This window comes from Bos grunniens, chromosome 15 (assembly GCF_055505025.1).
Source record: "Bos grunniens cultivar Pamir isolate PY7600 chromosome 15, Bosgru_T2T1.0, whole genome shotgun sequence".
Lineage (NCBI taxonomy): Eukaryota > Metazoa > Chordata > Mammalia > Artiodactyla > Bovidae > Bos > Bos grunniens.
This window is the reverse complement of record NC_141179.1, coordinates 6,968,168-6,986,953: the sequence shown is the minus strand read 5'-3', so window position 1 is coordinate 6,986,953 and position 18,786 is coordinate 6,968,168. Positions and strand designations below refer to the sequence as shown.

The 18,786-nt window shown below is 40.2% G+C and overlaps 1 protein-coding gene across 12 annotated transcripts in view; it reads left to right on the top strand.

Annotated features, from left to right (window-relative positions):
- Nucleotides 1–4,296, top strand: part of YAP1 (Yes1 associated transcriptional regulator) — a 135,905-nt gene extending 131,609 nt beyond the window's left edge. For all 12 annotated transcript variants that reach the window (XM_086338888.1, XM_086338884.1, XM_086338886.1 and 9 more), the window contains one exon: nucleotides 640–4,296. In XM_086338888.1, coding sequence (XP_086195014.1) covers nucleotides 640–878 — 239 coding nt within the window. In that variant the 3' untranslated portion in view covers nucleotides 879–4,296. The remainder of the gene's footprint in view (nucleotides 1–639) is intronic.
- The last annotated feature ends 14,490 nt before the right edge of the window (nucleotides 4,297–18,786 follow it).

The window sequence follows — 18,786 nt, the reverse complement described above, 5'->3', positions numbered from 1 at the left end:
CATCATGAGCAAAAAAGGTTTCTTGGCCAGGTAAGTTTGGGAGATCTGTAAGCAAAGCTAGGAAGACTTACTTTTCTAAGGACTTCTGGGAGGCGTGGTTTTATGGGAGGCGTGGTTTTGCTGTTGTGAATGTGGACCTCCTGAGAGTGGGACAGAGTTTCATGCAGCCTTTTTCTTTTATTCTGTTCCCAGTGTGTACTTAGAGAAAGACAGATACACCCGTTCATCTTCATGTTTTACCTTACTGTGGTGGTGCACGCCCGGAGCAGTCAGGTGCTGACACTGTTGGTCATACCTGCTCTCTCTCTCGCTGTATATAATGTTTCAACGAAAAGTACTGACGCAGCTGTGTCATACCTGTCCTCTCTCTCTTGAGTATATAATGTTTCAGCGAATTTCTTTCCAGAACCCTCTTCAGTGCTGACCATGCAGTAGTCAGCAGTCACACTTGTTCAGTATCTGAACACATGAAGCAGAAGGACACTTGGCGTTGTGACTTTGCTGTCTGTGGGTTGTTTGGCCTAAAGTAAACTGTGGGCATCAGTGGAGGAAGTCTGTCAGGAATGTGTTTCTCTCCCTGTGCGTGTCATGATGCCAGCTTTTCGAAAAGGACCTGTTTTCTTTCTCTGGTCCATCTAGGTGACACTATCAACCAAAGCACCCTGCCCTCCCAGCAGAACCGTTTCCCAGACTATCTTGAAGCCATTCCTGGGACAAACGTGGACCTCGGAACCCTGGAGGGAGATGGGATGAACATAGAAGGGGAGGAACTGATGCCGAGCCTGCAAGAAGCCTTGAGCTCCGACATCCTCAACGACATGGAGTCTGTTTTGGCCGCCACCAAGCTAGATAAAGAAAGCTTTCTTACATGGTTATAGAGCCCTCAGGTAGACTGAATTCTAAATCTGTGAAGGATCTAAGGAGATAAGACCTATACCTGAAATTTCCAGTTAAGCCAGGGGCAGTCTTCTGGCTAATACAGAAAAAGATGAACAAACGTCCAGCAGGATTCTTTCATCCACTGTTTTGCTCTTCCTTGTCCATTGCTGCTGTTAATATATTGCTGACCTCTTCCATAGTTGGCTCTAAGGAATCAAAAAAAAAACTTTTTTGTTTCTTTTGCTATTATAACTACTGTTTGTTTTGGGGGCTGGGGGAAGTGAGCCTGTTTGGATGATGGATGCCATTCCTTTTGCCCAGTTAGATGTTCACCAATCATTTTAACTAAATACTCAGACTTGGAAGTCAAATGCTTCATGTCACGGCATTTAGTTTGTTCAAGCAATTGTTCTTCAGCTGCCTTTGGCCAGTGGAAAAACATGACTTACTGGTCTAACAAGCCAAAAATGTTGTATCTGATGTTTAGTACTTAGACTGATTTGAAGAGCTAGCTGAAACCAAGGCTGAAGACTGTTTTACTTTCAGTGGGTTTTTTTCCTCCTAGTGCTATCATTAGTCACATAGTGACCTTGATTTTATTTTAGGAGCTTATAAGGCTTGAGATAATTTCCATAGAAATATATTAATTATTGCCACATACTCTAGTATAGATTTTGGTGGGTTTTATTGTGGGTTTTTTTTGTTTGTTTGTTTTCTTTTTTTTTTTTTTTCTTCATTGGGATTTTTATTGTCTTAGGGGTTTTTCTTTTTTTTTTTCTTTTTTCCTCAGAATCTAAGGCAAATTACCATTGTAGTGCATCTGTTTATACTTGTAGCTTGGGACAGTTATTATAGTTCCTTTGGTAAATCTACATGTCCTGGTTTTTTTTACCATCTTATTTAAATCTTGGTAATCAGCTCTCTTTATATATACCCACACACACACTTATAATGTTTATAATAGTGTGATAGCAGAATGTATCTTTTTTTTTTTGAGTTTTCCCTACTTTCCAATTTATTTTAAAATGGTAGCTATGAATGTATGCATTTAGAATACAAGACTAGTAGTTTATATTTCACAAGTAGTCTAAATCCGGTTGGGGTAGTGTGCAGGTGGTGGTGGTTTAGTGTTCTAGAAAGGGCTGTTCTTATGGATAGTGCCTCGAGGAGTCTTGTATGACCTCTGGGCACACAGTGGATATTATCTGCTGAAATTTGAAAGAAGTAAACAAGAAATGGCTTTATTATCCCCTTTAGCTTTGGAAGATTACCTTCGCCTTAGTTTTGGAAGTAAAATCTAGTAGTTTAGTTCTCTTTTATAATGAACACATTAAAGACTACATTGAAATATTGCCTACAAAATTGTTTTTACTTATAAGACTTGCTCCTACTTTTATATGCTGAGAATTTACCCTGGATAGTATACGGGATACTGTAAGGTCATAAGTTAGCTGGTAAAGTGATCAGATTAATGTATATTACTAGTTGATTTTAGCAAAGAAATAGAGGTAATCATGATTATACTTTTATTTTTACTGGAAGAGATATAACTAGAGTATGTGTCTACAGGAATAATAATGTTTTCCAAAGAGTATTTTTAAAGGAACAAAATGAGCATGAATCAACCCTTCAATATAAGCTATGAAGTTATACTTGCTTGTGAATTATAGTGGCATCAGCTAGCAGCACCTCTACGATTAAGGGTCTTTCAGTGTTTATAGAGTAAGCCCTTATTTTCAAGGGTTTATAAGACATGAAATCTCTCCTTTTCCTGGCTAAAACTGCTATGAAAAGCCTCAACTTCGGAAAATAGGTGGGGTTTTTTTTTCTGATTACAAAATATAAGTATTTTGACCCTTCAGTTTAGAGGATTGCAAAAGTTGGAAGTAAAGTTTTATATTAGGTAATTTCAGTGCTCAAAATGCAGTCGTTGTGTTATATATATTGATTCATAGGTCGATCATTCGTAATAATTGACTCTAAGGCTATTATTAAAACAGCAGAAAGATTAAATCTTGAATTACGTCTGGGGGGAAATGGCCACTGTGCAGATAGATGTATTGATTTTTTTTTTTTTTTTAGAGGAATAATGAAATTCTGCCTAGAATGCATAATTGAGTTTATGGATGGATGATACAGCATGTTGGCTTCTTTATATGCAGAAGATCAAAGCTACTTAGAAGGAGTGCCTACAATTTGCCATTAGCCACAAATTAAGATCTCATCTTATATATCAGCAGAGTAGCTTTAGATTAGGGAAGAGGGTGGGAAAATGGGAGGGGGGCTGTGAAGATTTAGTGGGACCTTGATAGAGAACTTTATAAGCTTCTTTTTCTTCAATAAAAACTTGTCTTGCATATTGCTGTCATTAAAGGCAGTTGTTCCTAAAATTTCAATCACTTAAGTACACCCACAAAACAAAAATATGGAGTTCTTCATTCCCCGACAACTTGGATTTACCCAGTTATACCTCAGTGTTGTGGCAGCACCATGGTGTCTGAAGGACACGGTGCTTTGACCTAATCTTACCCGTTGTACTGACCTGAAGGAGACCTAATCCTTTCTCTTTATGAATTTGAATCACAGACTTGATGTGGTCTTTCTTGTTTTTTGTCCTTGTTCCTAATGTAAAAGTGTTTAACTGCTTCCTGGTTGTATTGGGTGGCATTGGAATAAGATTTTAACTGGGTATTCTTGAATTGCTTTTACAATAAACCAATTTTATAATCTTTAAATTTATCAGCTTTTTACATTTGTGTTCTTTTTAGTTAGGGCTTATTAGATCTACTTATGGTTGATGGAGCATATTGATTTGTAGTTTCAGATTTTCCAGAGCACTATTTGTTATAATAACTATTTTCTAAACAACAGTGCTTTAAAAAAAATTAGAAAGTAACTTTTATACAAATGATGTTGCTGTTTTAAGTATTCATACTAAATAGATGCATTTTATATGGAACCTTGGCAGAAACACTAAAATTTTAAAAATAAAACTAATTGTGTAATTCATAATTTATACTAATCAGTGTTGAAACTCAAACAGTGCGAAAGTGGGAGGCAATATCCAGTGATTTACAGTTTCAGAACTTCTTCACACCTGAGAAGTGAATGCTCGGATCAGTTTTATCTTCCACAAGCACGTTTTTATAAGAATTGTGGGTGTGCCTATCTTAACAGTTGTTTTCTGTGTCTTGGCAAAATATTCTCCACATTTTAAATGTTTTATATTAGAGAATTCTTTAATGCACACTTGTCAAATATATATATATAGTACCAATGTTACTGTTTTATTTTTTGTTTTAGATGTAAGAGCATGCTCATATGTTAGGTACTTACATAAATTGTTACATTATTTTTCTTATGTAATACCTTTTTGTTTGTTTATATGGTTCAAATATATTCTTTCTTTAAACGCTTCTTTGTTGTTTTTAACAGTTAATATATTTAAAACTTTTTTGGCTTCTTAATGGGTCTTCCAGTAGAACAAGTGCAAGTAATAAAAGGTGATTATAGTGGTAACTGGCAGACAGGTTAAACTTAGGGTCGGTTTGGCACTGGGAACTTTTGTAGTGTGGATATAATTCCTTGAACTTTATGTTCTGTACTCTTCCTGTAAACCATCCTCATTGATAAAAGTGTATAAGCAGAACTGTATCCCCTTCAGTCTTAAAAGATTTTACTACATGTGTTAATAGCAGCACAGAAGAAAATAGTGTTTCTTTCAAAATAGCCTTTGGTTTTATATCTACAAAATAGAATACTTAATGTGCTATGCTAAGTCACTTCAGTCTTATGGAACTCTTTGCAACCCTGTGGACCATAGCCCACCAGGCTCCTCTGTCTGTGGGAATCTCCAGGCAAGAATACTAGAGTGGATTGCTGTGCCCTCCTTCAGGGGATCTTTGCAACCCAGGGATCAAACCCACAATTCTTGTTTCCTGCATTGGTAGGTGGGTTCTTCATCACTAGCACTACCTGGGAAGCCCTATAATACTTAGGAAAATTATTAGATATTATTTTATAAATTAAAACACTCACAGATTTAAGTGGTAGGCTCTGAACTTTGAAGAAGTAGATTTGATTGTCTTTGAAAATCGTTTATTTCTGTGTGTATATAATATCTTTAATTATTGACATGTTTTTGGTGAGGCAAGTCTGAAAACAGTGTTTTATTATGAATAATTTCTTTATGATAGTAAAACGTTTTGTGGAACTTGAAATTGATTGTTCCCCTTCCGTAAAATGCACAACCACTACTGGTTGTGCATTTTAACACAAATGTTAAATGTGCAAATGTGTGTCTATAGACATTGCCTCTCTTACTAGGGAGCTGCTCTTAGAGACGGTACGCTTTACACTGGATGGCTTGCAGTCCTTCTGGAGTCTGTGAACCAGAATTGTAAAGGACTAGTAATGGGAAGTGGTGAGCAGCCCAGCGAGTCAGCCCTTGATTTCCATCCTGTTGGCAGAGGTTGTAAAGGAAGAGCAGCGTCAAGGACCCCATCACATTCTTTCCTTCTGTAATGACAGCTCGACCGTCCCTAGTCCTGGCGGCCATCACTTAGACTGAAAATCTGGCTTTACTTGGTATTCAGTGTAAATCCATGTACTGCTCTCTTGGGCTCCAGGGTTGCACGCACACTGCTGCTTCTGGAATCAGCCTTATCTCTGGCAGGGCAACTTGTCCCTGTCCTGCTTTAAACTGTTGCCATTTAATTTCTTTATTTAAATAGTCCTGAAAACTTTCATAAACAATCCTCTCCAATTAAAAATTTGCTGAGTTAATACCAGATGAGAATTCTGTGACATATAGTGCTGCAATTTTTCTAAATCAAACATGGAATGTTTTTTGCCATATCATCTGGATACAAAAAGCTCTGATACAAGTGAAATTAATAATTTTCGAACCATAAACGTAGCTTTAAACTGGCAAACGTAATAGTACCACAAATGAAAACAGTTGTAGAATCACGGCACTAGCAAAATAAGATAATGTTTAAAAGATACTCTGAATTTTTTAATCTGTCATATTTTAACCACAAACAAAACTCCTGAATCAGGTGACTTGACATCTAAACTGAGAGGACTCTGTTAGCAGTTGAAAACTAAATGAGACAAAACTGGGTCTGTGTGTTGCTAATTGGAGATATCTGAGTGAAGAACCTATTTCTGTAAAATTCCTAAATAGCTAATCTGGCACTTGGATTTCTTTTTTTTTTAAGTGAAAATATTAAATACTAGAATTACTATAACTTTGTGAAGTTGATACTGGTTTGTATTGCAAAGTCAGTGAATGGAGAATTTCTTGTTCAGTCACTCAGTCGTGTCCGACTCTTTGCCACCCCATGGACTACAGCATGCAGGACAGTGCTTGATTCTTACTAAAAGAAACTTCTCCAAAAAACAAACAAAAAAAAGCATCTAAATCAGGAGGGTATCCTATTATAATGACTTAAATTATTTCTTAGGCTTAGGACACAATTTTACCCATGTTGCCTTATGTCTCAAGTCTCTTCTGAGACTATAGTCCCTATGACCTTCACATAGGACTTCACATGTGGATGTCACAGAGTCCATACAAAGTAGTCTATGAGTTAAACATCACCTTTTGGGTATAATTTTCATTGTAACATTCTAGAAGTCACATCTCAGTTCCATTTAAGGATATATTTGTGAGTTACCAATCAAGTTCTTATGTATAGTGGATTTACCCAGTGTTAAAATGATGGTATATTAGAAATGATGGCCAATTAGAAGAGAAATTCATTTTCTTTAAGTTGCAGATTAAGTGGCAGAACTTGAGGCAAAAGCACTGTTGAATGAGTGCTGTCTCCCTGAACTACTGAAGCCAACAGTGATAAATGGACTAGGAAATTGAAGATCATTTCTCCTTAATTGAGCTTTATAGCAACTTGTATTTATCTATAGCTGCGGTTCAACAGAGGCATCTCATTGGCTCAGTGATGAGGATCTGAATAATGGTCAGAATATCACAGCTGTATGAGATTCCAATCACTGGGGTGACCATGAATTAGGACTTAGATTTTATGAAAGATACGAAGAGTCTCATTCATGAAGCGTCAGGCTGCTGAGTAACTTGAAGTCACACTGCAAAGCTAGTTGTGCAGTACCTACTGAAGAAGGCCATTTGCTGAAGTATTTTCTCCAGACATTAAGAAGTCTCTTGAGCCCTATAAAATAACCTCAGTAAGACTGGCCAGAGTAGAATGTGGGCTTGAGATTTAGTTGTCTCTTACAATCTAAATCTTAAATAGCATATGCCCATGTATTTTCCAGTCAAAAAATGGCTGATGCCTTACAGGAAATAACGTTATTTTCTAAACACCTCAGAACTACACACATCCCCCCTGTATTTTTTTAGCCGCGCCACAGGACACCTGGGATTTTAGTTCCCTGGCCAGGGATTGCACCCATGCCCCCAGCATTGGAAGCACAGTCTTAACCACTGGACTGCCAGAGAAGTCCCAAGACTCCCTCTGAGGGTGCATCATTGATCTAAAATGGACAGGAAGCCCTGGCTGAATCTGGAATGTTGTTCAGGGAATTTAACATTGATGAACTAACTATTGACCAAATCCCAATCAGTTTTCTAAAATCATTAAAGCAAATTTTTCAAGGCCTGAACATTTCCAACAGTTTTCAGTGTTGTACCGTGCTAAATACTGCAAAGTTCAAAAGCAGATTCTTCCCCATCAAGATTACATCCCACTGCCATCACTATGGGAGTGGAAGACTGGAACTTCTATCAAGGGTCAAGTGAAAATATTATAATTTATCCAATCTCTGACACTGGTTATAAGGACCAAAATGAAATATAGGAATAACTGGTAAGTTACTGACATTCTTTAAAAGCAATGTTTTTCAACATGAATATGATCTTTCTCATCTTTACATTGTTATTGAATAGTTCAGAATGATCCTTCAAACTTGAGTTGGTCTACTCAAGGTACTTGCATAGTTACATGAGTCGGCTTGCTCTAATTAGTATGCACTCCAAGTGACCTACCCCTCCCATTTTTATCTAAATATGCTTTGAAACTTTTTTCCAACAGCAATGAGTAATATTCTATAATAATTATCAAAATGTTTATACATGTTACCTTATTTGGAAAACTCAGCAGTGGCCACAGGACTGGAGGTCAGTTTTCATACCAGTCCCAAAGAAGGGCGGTGTCAAAGAATGTTCCAACTACCAGACAATTGTGCTCATTTAACATGCAAATAAGATTATGCTCAAAATCCTTCCCAGTTAGGCTTCAGCAGTATGTGAACCAAGAACTTCCAGATATACATGCTGGGTTTAGAAAAAGCAGAGGAACTAGGGATCCAAGTTGCCAACATTCATTGGATCATAGAGAAAGCAAGGGAATTCCAGAAAAACATCTACATCTGCTTCATTGATTATGCTAAAGCCTTTGACTATGTGGATCACAGCAAATTGGAAAATTCTTCAAGAGGTGGGAATACCAGACCACCTCACCTGCCTCCTGAGAAACATGATGCAAGTCAAGAAGGAACAATTAGAACCAAGCAACATGGAACAACTGACTGGTTCCAAATGGGGAAAGGAGTATGACAAGGCTGTATACTGTCACCCTGTTATTCAACTTACATGCAGAGAGTACCTCACTTGAAATGACAGGCTGGATGAAGCACAAGCTGGAATCAAGATTGCCAGAAGTATCAAAAACCTCAGATATGCAGATGATACCACTCGAATGGCAGAAAGTGAAGAACTAAAGAGCCTGTTGATGAGGGTGAAAGAGGAGAGTGAAAAGCTGGCTTAAAACTCAGCGTTCAAAACACTAAGATTATGGCATCCAGTCCCATCACTTCATGGCAAACAGAAGGGAAAAAGTAGAAGCAGTGACAGACTTGATTTCTTGGGCTCCAAAATCACTGTGGACAGTAACCGTAGCCATGAAATTCAAAGACGCTTGCTCTTTGGAAGGAAAGCTATGACAAACCTAGACAGCACATTAAAAAGCAAAGATGTCACTTTGCTAACAAAAGTGTGTATAGTCACAGCTATGATTTTTCCAGTAGGCTTGTAGAGATGTGAGATAAAGAATGCTGAGCGCAAAAGAATTGATGCTTTTGATTTGTAGCGCTGGAAGAGACTCAGGAGAGTCCCTTGGACTGCAGGGAGATCAAACCAGTCAGTCCTATAGGAAATCAACCCTGAATATGCATTGGAAGGACTGATGATGAAGCTGAAGCTCCAGTACTCTGGCCACCTGATGCAAAGAGCCAACTCATTGGAAAAGACCCTGATGCTGGGAAAGATTGAAGGCAAAAGGAGAAGAGGGCAGCAGAGGATAGATGGTTAGATAGCATGACCGACTTGATGAGCATGAATTTGATCTAACTCTGGGAGATAGTGAAGGACAGGGAAGCCTAGGGTGCTGCGGAACATGAGGTCACCAAGATTTGGACATGACTTAGCAACTGAAAAACAACAGCAGAACCTTACTTGATCAAGTAAGGCCAAGTCCTTTAAGGTATTATTACTGCTTCTCCTAAGTGCCTTAAACCGAGGTCCAAATCCCACCCTATGTGACGTGACTGGTAAAAGTTGAGGGCATGGCCTGTAACTGGGGGAACTTGTGCACACAGGCAAACTCTACTCACGGGGCCTCTTCCATGTCTATCCCTGGCCCCACTGCAGGTGGGACTGTATACAGAGCTAATCCTAGCAAAGACTGCCACAGCATTGCAGTGCTCTTGGTTATCAAGGCTAACGTTCCGTTTTTGAGAATCATGTATACATAGATTCAAGAAACAATGCTGTCAGGTAATAGTCTAGTCTTGAGTAGTGAGTGGTATGGTAACTTCCTCAAGTTGTTCACAAAATAGAAGAGAGAAAACTGATAAGTGCTAAAGAGTTGTTCACACAGTGTACCATGAGAGTAGTCTAGGGAAAGACTTCCTCCTGGGATGATTAAGAATGGCCTCATACTGGTGGTATTTAAATTGAGCATTGAGGGGTTATGATTTAACCAGCAGAAATGGTGTTATAAGCAGAGGAGAGAGCACAAAGCAGGAGGACTGTGGGAATGGGAGTATTTCCTTTGGTCTGTAAACTGTAATATGATGGATTGGCTCAGTACATTTGGTATGTGCCAGGCCTTATTCCTGACTCTGCTAAGTCGCTTCAGTCGTGTCCGACTCTGTGCAACCCCCTAGACAGCAGCCCACCAGGCTCCCCCATCCCTGGGATTCTCCAGGCAAGAACACTGGAGTGGGTTGCCATTTCCTTCTCCAGTGCAGAAAAGTGAAAGTGAAGTCACTCAGTCGTGTCCGACTCCTAGCGACCCCATGGACTGCAGCCTACAAGGCTCCTCCGTCCATGGGATTCTCCAGGCAAGAGTACTGGAGTGGGTTGCCATTGCCTTCTCCGACTCTGGAATTCAGCAAACATCAAAGCAAATACAAATCTCTGCCCTCACAGAGGTTACTACACTCCACGGCCAGGACCAGATAATAGTATGTATTGAGTGTGCACTGTAGGCCAAGCACTTTTCATGTATTATTTCACTCAATCCTGTCAACAGCTCACTGAGATATGTCCTATCCTAGTTTTGCAGGTAAGAAAACTAGCAGAGTTCACACAACATTTGTATTTCAAGTACAGGCTCGCCGTTCATTTTAAGGAAATGATGATTGAACTTGCACAAAGGTTAACAAAATCGGCTGGATACACAGGGAAAAAAATGTAGATAGCTGCATACACATCCCCAGATACTACCGGTGAACTCAGGTACTTTTTCTACATAGCAAATGGAAGACAAGAGGGAACATCGTTTCAAAGGCAACTGATGTTTCCCCAATGGTATAATCAGATTTGTCTGCTCAGACAATGAAGACAGTAGATTGTATTTCTCACACAGAGATCGAAATTAGGAAAACTGGTGTCTGAGCAGATTCCTAACTTGTGAAACTTACCTCAAGCAAAGAAAAACTGGAAAATCTAATCTTGTGAGTCCATGAAGAGCAGTTACAGGCTAAAAGGCCATGAACCACTGGAGTCGGGGAGGGGAGTGTCATCGAACAGAAATGGGCCGAGTAAACCACCAGCAGAAAACTGAAGTCACAGACTTAGCATCAGCAAGAGGCAGCAGTACTTCATATGTGCTAAACCACACATCCAGTCTGAACCCTTTGGACTGGACTACCATGAGCTGAGACGTGATGCTGGGAATGCATGCTGACAGCGCCCACATTCCAGCTGAGGGGCAGTAATCACAAGCTGGTATGAGCAGAGGGGGCACTCGAAAAGGATCTCAGTTTAACCTGGCTTCTTTGTGGTTCCTTGGAGACCAGAGGCAACAGACCTGTGCAGCTGTGCCCCCAGAGATGGGTATGTGGAAGTAAGACAAATAGCTCCAGAAGCTCTTGAAGGTGGCTAGAAGGGCCGGGGTGCGGGAGGGGGGGGTGCGTCACAAGACCTCGGTGACTCAGATGAGTTCTTAGTACCCCTCACAGTTCACTCCTCCAGAGAGGAGTGAGTTCTGGGGGAATTGTCTCTGGCCTCTCCATTCAAGAGGAGACTGAATCATGTCCAGGAAAAAGATTAATGAATTTGTAGAGTGAAACAAGTGCCAAAGAGGAAACCACCCACACAGGAGAAACTACTCATTCTGTCAATATCAGAGAGCACCTCCTGGGTGGAAGGTATTCTTCTGGGTGGGTGTAGAGCCACCGTGATGAACAGGACAGCATCCCTGCCCACGTGGAGCTGGCAATCTCAAGGGGGAGGCCGACCTGAAATACTTCACAGCCATCTATGATTGTGATCACTGTTAACCATAAGGAGTCTGGGAGCCAAGAGAGATGTGTTGGCAAGTGGATAAAAAATAGAGGTTGCTAACTCTGTTAATCCTGTTTTGTCATGAAGAACAAATGTATTTAGATGATGAATTTAATGGGCAACTCTAGAATGTATTTGATCTCATTAAACCAACTTGACACTCAGGAAACCATAAAAACAAGATCAGTCCACAACCCCTTTAAAATCAAGAGCAAAACCAAAAGAAACCCAAACTAACATATGGCAGTTCCAAACGTACAACATGGATTTAAAAGCTTTGTCACTTCCCAATTTTTAAATGCAGGTCAAATTTCATTAGAACATGCCTGTTTATGGTTAAAGCAAGAATTCCATGGTCCTACCCAAAGAGTCTCACTTAATACAAGAGAATGTTGGCAATTCTGTTATTTTATCCCTAACTAGAATTGACTTTATTTCTCCAATTGATTTTGTGAATTTTAAAATTGACCAGAATGGGTGGGTTGGGGGGCTGTTTTTGGCATCTGTCCAGCTGTTCTGAAGCGCACCAGGCTGAGAAACCTCCCTTGATTAGGACAAGCAGGGCAAAGGCCAAGCTGGCTGAAACATCAGATGGTCCTGTTTTTGTTTTGTTTTTGTAAAGAAATGCCCCAAAGCCTGAGCTGGATCCTAGAGTTCTCTTTATTCCCCAGAACCAGCGTCTAGCAAAGAAGAGATTTATTTGTTTATGGCACTACCCTTTCCCCTTGGCCACAGCAGAGTATTTTTCCTTTGGGCTAAACGTGTAAGTGGCAACTGGTTTCCAAGACTATTCAACACACATGGCTGTTGAACAATTTCGGTCTGATACTAACAGCCTCCCTTGACAACCCCAGGCGTGGGGAGGCCTCCTGGGGCGTTGGTGGGGAGAGAGCCTCGCTGAGCAGGTGGGCCGGGTGGCCAGGAACGAGGTCAGCACAGTCATGACTGCAAGCCTCATCCATCAGACTCACAGGAGCAGACAAGATGGTGCAAGACAGGGTTCACCCAGGTTTCCAAATCAGAGAAGAGAGGGATTCAAAGATGAACATGGCCCTGAAGGCGGGAGGAAACTGCTCAAAGCCATCCAGCTAGTAAGAGACAGAGCCAGAGATAGAACCTTAGACTTCAGACTTGCAGTGAATTTATCCTGTTAACTAAATTGGTAAAAATCGCGTAGACTCAAAAACTTCAAATTGTCTGTATACAGGACAGCAAGATGCTCACACTGTGAAAAGCAGGCCCGTAGGACTAAGGCTTACAGAAGGAAAGGCAGATCCAGGTTGCCAGTTGCAAGACTTCTCTGGTACCTAGGCTTATAGAGTGGAGGGGTCCATGTAATCACCTTCTAAAGGGTTATTTTTCTTGTGCTCTCTTTTCTGTGTCTTCAGAATATATAGTTTTATGTGAGTTCAGTTGGTGGGAAGGTGGCTACTGTATGTCAGAAACCCCGCTTGGCCAGTGGGGAGTTCCTACTACTGCTGCTACTACACTACTGCTACTGACCACCCAGCTGTCCAGAGCTGAGTGTAGGCCAGCACTCTTCTAAGAGATTTATTAGCTCATCTAACACAAACGATGAACCAGCATGTGCCTGCTTTCAAAGAACTCCTTTAGGGAAGTGGCTCTGAATCCTGGTTGAATATTAGAATCCCTTGGGGAGATTGGAGAACACCTGATGTGTGGGCTCCCCCCCTTCAGAGGTGGTGCTTTCATTGGATGGGGTGGAGCCTGGGTACCAAGAGTGTTTGAGGCTCTCTGGATGATTGGAAAGTGCAGCCGGGATTGGGCCCCACTGAACCGAAGTGAAGCACACAGACGTGTAAACGGCAGTGACAGGTGAGTGCACCACGGTCTGCGTCATCCTATGTGCTCGGGGAGCCCACAGATAGCAAGAGTCAGGAGGAGGCTCGCAGAGAAAGTGAAATGTGAGAGAGCGTCACTTCACCTGTCACACCAAGGTGTGTCCAAGGGGAGTCTGTTCCCATCACGCTGTTTTGACTCACGGCTACCCAGGTGGTCCTGTCCCAGATGGAAACTTTGGAAAAGCCTGAGCCAGTTAAGGTCCAACCAGCACTTGTGAAGGTAAGAGTTTCCCTTACCTTCACGAAGTCACACCCAACACGAGGTGCCTATTTTCTGCCTGGATCTGCAGTTCAGCAGCAGAGCGTCTGTCCCCAGAAGGGACTGCATGGGACTGGGCATCAGGGAGCAGGGGCCTGGCTTGCTTGAGGAACTTCCCTTCTTGGCATGTGGTGGTTTAGTTGCTAAGTCGTGTCCGACTCTTGCAACCCCATGGACTGTAGCCCACCACGCTCCTCTGTCCATGGGATTCTCCAGGCAAGAATACTGGAGTGGGTTGCCATTTCCTTCCCCAAGGGATCTTCCTGACCCAGGGATGAACCCAGGTCTCCTGCATTGCAGGAAGATTCTTTACCCAGTGTGCTGTGAGGGAAGCCTTCTTGGCATAACTCTCCATAATCCAGCATAATCTTTAGGGTAGGAGTTGTAGCTTGACCACGGAACTCCTGATTAATTTTGCAGCTACACTAGAAGTCAGATGGATTTTATGTGAGAATTGAGGTATTGACAACTAATTCATAACATCGCTTTCAATAGGTAAATTCATTCTAGTTCTAAGCAGCTGGTAAAGAATTCTTGGAATATGTTCCCACTATGAAAATTGAGTCTGTATGGTATACATTACAATCTGAGACATTAATCAGATATTAATTAAAATGTAAAATAGTATATTTTAAGATCAATATTTGGCCTAACTGCATCAATGTCTGTCAGTTTAGTCGCTCAAATGTGCCATACATTAAATTGTTTAACATATGGAACAAAATGGGAGCAGGATGCTGGTTAAAATTTTACATGAAAACATTTTTCAAATTAAAACTTGACAATTTTCAGGCTTTCTTTCTGTCGGTACATTTTGAATATTTTGAAAGCAAACTATCCGCGATGACAATGGATGAAACACCCCAGCCTTACTATAAGTGACCTTCAGTCCTGCCTGGAGGTGAGTCGTGGGCCGCGCAGACCTTCTTCTTCTCCGAGGCAGTGGTCAGAGTGAACTGGCCCTTGATCTGCATCACCACAGGGAATTCAGTAGCCCAGGGGCCCAAGAAGCAGAGATGGGAGATCTGATTTGAAGTCGTCTGACAAGACTGCCCTGTAGTTTCCACTTCTAGGACCTTATCCCAAGAAAAGAATTGAGGATGTATACAAGAATTTAGCAAACTAAGAGCAAAAAGCCTGGGAATAACTTAGTTTTCCAAAACAGAGTTTTGTTACATGAATTGTTATATCCATAAAATAAAATACTATGCAACCAACTATCAGGAATGATGCTAAAGAATTATATTGATTGATATGAAAAAATGTTGACAATATTGAATACTCTGATAAAAAGACAGGTAATAAAATTATATTCTTAGAACCAACCTCATGACTAACATAAAACAGTATTGAGAAGCAAAACAATAATGTTAAACATTTATCTCTATTTTTGTTGAAAAACTAGATAAATGCATTTTTTAAAAACAATTGTAGACATTAAAGTGATTACAGAGATTATCTCTGAGTGGCAGGATGATACGTGATTTTTATTCCTTTTTGTTTATCTCTGGTCATTTTTCTTTTTTAAAAAATTTTTACCTATTTTGGGGGGCTGCACCGCATAGCAGGTTGCATCTAAGTTCCCTGACTAGAGATCAAACTCATGCCTCCTGCAGTGATCATTTTTCTACAATGAGTGTGTATTTCTTTTGTTGAGTTAAAAAATAAAAAACCTTTAGATTTGTGACTTATCTCTATATCTGTCTTTGAGTAGATAATATTCCTTCAGGGGATTTATATTTCTGAAGGCCCTGTAAAGTGATGCATCTCCAATCTGAAACTGCTCATCACTTGCTTTAAGTAAGTACAGTTACTACATGTAAGGTTTATATCTCATAAAACTGTTTTTAAAAATGTTCAGATTTTTTAAGGTATGAATTCTTCATGATACTGAAATGGTGCGTACATGACACTGTGTTAGTCAAAACCCTTATAACTTTACAAGACAAAGAGTTACCCTTAATGTATGCAAGTATTTACAAGATCATTTAGGAGGTAAGGGTATCCCAGGATGGAATACAGAAAATGACAAAAGAATCTAAATGTGTTACAAGTCTATGAAACAGCCTCACCAAAAGGAGTGGGGAAAAGTTGCTGACCTAAGTAACCTTGGAAATGAATGCAGTCTGTAAGACGAAAGGAAAACGGAACCTTGCTCATAAACCCTGTAGTCTGATTGATAAAGTTGTTTCCCACAGGAATATGTGTTAACAATTCTGATACCTCCATGAATGTGTGTTGAAACTGAATAGTTAACTAAATGCATGAGGGCCCCTGAGAGTTAGGTTTTTCATTGTTAGAGGAGGGGTTACTGAGAAGCAAGGGGAGGAGGTTAAAATGATCCATGTGGTAACGGATGAGAATTAGAGATCTTGGTATCAACTCATATTTAGTTTAATTTAGATACAATTGATTATGTATTAAAATATTTATAGGTATGTGTAAATATGTAGATACAGATATACTCTCACTCTGTCAGGTAAGAGGGCTTATAAGCAACAGCAACAAATACTCTTACTCCCCCTCACCTTTCTCACACCAGCAGCAGCATATTATCCACACTGTTCTGTACCTTGCTTTTCACTTAATATATCCTACATATCTTCTGTGTAAATGCATGAAGCTCACAATTTTTTCACAGTCACACAGAATTGGGTTGTGTGGATATAACGTAAAGTGATAGCTTCCTATTAGCAAAGAGTGAACATATATTATTTCCAATCTTTTCCATTTCAAAGAATGCTGCAATAAATCGCCTGGAACATGTATCATTTTGTATACACACATATATCTCTAGGCTAGAGGCCTAGAAATAAGAATGCTGAATTAAAGGGTACATGCATTTGTAATCAGATGAATGAATACAGACATTATTTTAGAGTGTAGAGGCCGTTCCATTTTGTACTCCAGCCAGTAGTTTGAGACTGCTGGTTTTCCCACAACCTTACCAATAGATTGGGATGTCCTGCTTTTGGCATTTTGCCAATTTAATTGGTAGGAAATGATTTCTCTCTAGTTTTAATTTACATGTCACTTATTGTAAGTCAAACTGAGCATCTTTTGTTCGTAGTGATTCTTCCTAAGGCCCACTTGACTTCACAGTCCAGGATGTCTGGCTCTAGGCGAGTGATCACACCATTGTGATTATCTTGGTCATGGAGATCTTTTGTGTATAATTCTTGTGTGTATTCTTGCCACCTCTTCTTAATATCTTCTGCTTCTGTTAGGTCCATAGCATTTCTGTCCTTTTGTGTGCCCACCTTTGCATGAAATGTTGGCTTGTTATCTCTAATTTTCTTGAAGAGATCTCTAGTCATTCCCATTCTATTGTCTTCCTCTATTTCTTTGCATTGATCACTGAGGAAAGCTTTCTTATCTCTCTGTGCTATTCTTGGAACTCTGCATTCAAATGGGTATATCTTTCCTTTTCTCCTTTGCCTTTAGCTTCTTTTCTCAGCTATTTGTAAGGCCTCCTTAGACAACCATTTTGCCTTTTTGCAATTCTTTTTCTTGGGCATTGTCTTGATCACTGCCTCTTGTACAATGTCATGAACCTCCATCCATAGTTCTTCAGACACTCTATCAGATCTAATCCCTTAACTCTATTTGTCTCTTCCACTGTATAATCATACAGGATTTGATTCAGGTCATATCTGAATGGCCTAATGGTTTTTCCCTACTTTCTTCAATTTAAGTCTGAATTTGGCAATAAGGAGTTCATGATCTGAGCCACAGTCAGCTCCGGTCTTGTTTTTGCTGACTGTAGACAGTTTCTTCATCTTCAGCTACAAAGAATATAATCAATCTGATTTCGGTATTGACAATCTGGTGATGTCCATGTGTAGAATCATGTCTTGTGTTGTTGGAAGAGGGTTCAGTGTATTGGAAGAGACCAGTGTGTTCTCTTGGCAAAACTCTGTTAGCCTTTGCCCTGCTTCGTTTTGTGCTCCAAGGCCAAACTTGCCTGTAACTCCAGTTATCGCTTGACTTCCTACTTTTGCATTCCAGTCCCCTATAATGAAAAGGACATCTTTTTTGGATGTTAGTTCTAGAAGGTCTTGTAGGTCATCAGAGAACTGTTTAACTTCAGCTTCTTCAGTATTAGTGGTTGGGGCATAGACTTAGATTAATGTAACTTTGAATAGTTTGCCTTGAAAACGAACGGAGATCATTCTGTCATTTTTGAGATTGCACTCAAGTACTGCATTTCAGACTCTTTTGTTGACTTATGATGGCTACTCCATTTCTTCTAAGGGATTCTTGCCCACAGTAGTAGATACAATGGCCATATGAATTAAATTAAATTAAGCCCATTACAGTCCATTTTAGTTCACTGATTCCTAAAATGTTCACTCTTGCCTTCTCCTGTTTGACCACTTCCAATTTGCTTTGGTTCATGGACCTGACATTCCAGGTTCCGATGTAATGTTCTTTACAGCATCGGACTTTACTTCCATCACCAATCACATCCACAACTGAGCATTGTTTTCGCTTTGGCTCCGTCTCTTCATTCTTTCTGTAGTTATTTTTCCACTCTTCTCCAGTAGCATATTCGGCACTTACCAGCCTGGGGAGTTCATCTTTCAGTGTTCTATCTTTTTGCCTTTTCATACTGTTCATGGGGTTCTCAAGGCAAGAATACTGAAGGGGTTTGCCATTCCCTTCTCCAGTGGACCACATTTTGTCAGCCCTCTCCACCATAACCCGTCTGTCTTGGGTGGCCCTACATGGCATGGCTCATAGTTTCTCTTAGTTAGACAAGGCTGTGATCTGTGTGATCACTTTGGTTAGTTTTCTGTGACTATGGTTTTCATTCTGTCTGCCCTCTGATGGCTAAGGATAAGAGGCTTGTGGAAACTTTATGATGGGAGAGACTGCCTGTGGGGGAATCTGAGACTTGCTCTGATGGGTGGGACCATGCTCAGTAAATCTTTAATCCAATTTCCTGTTGATAG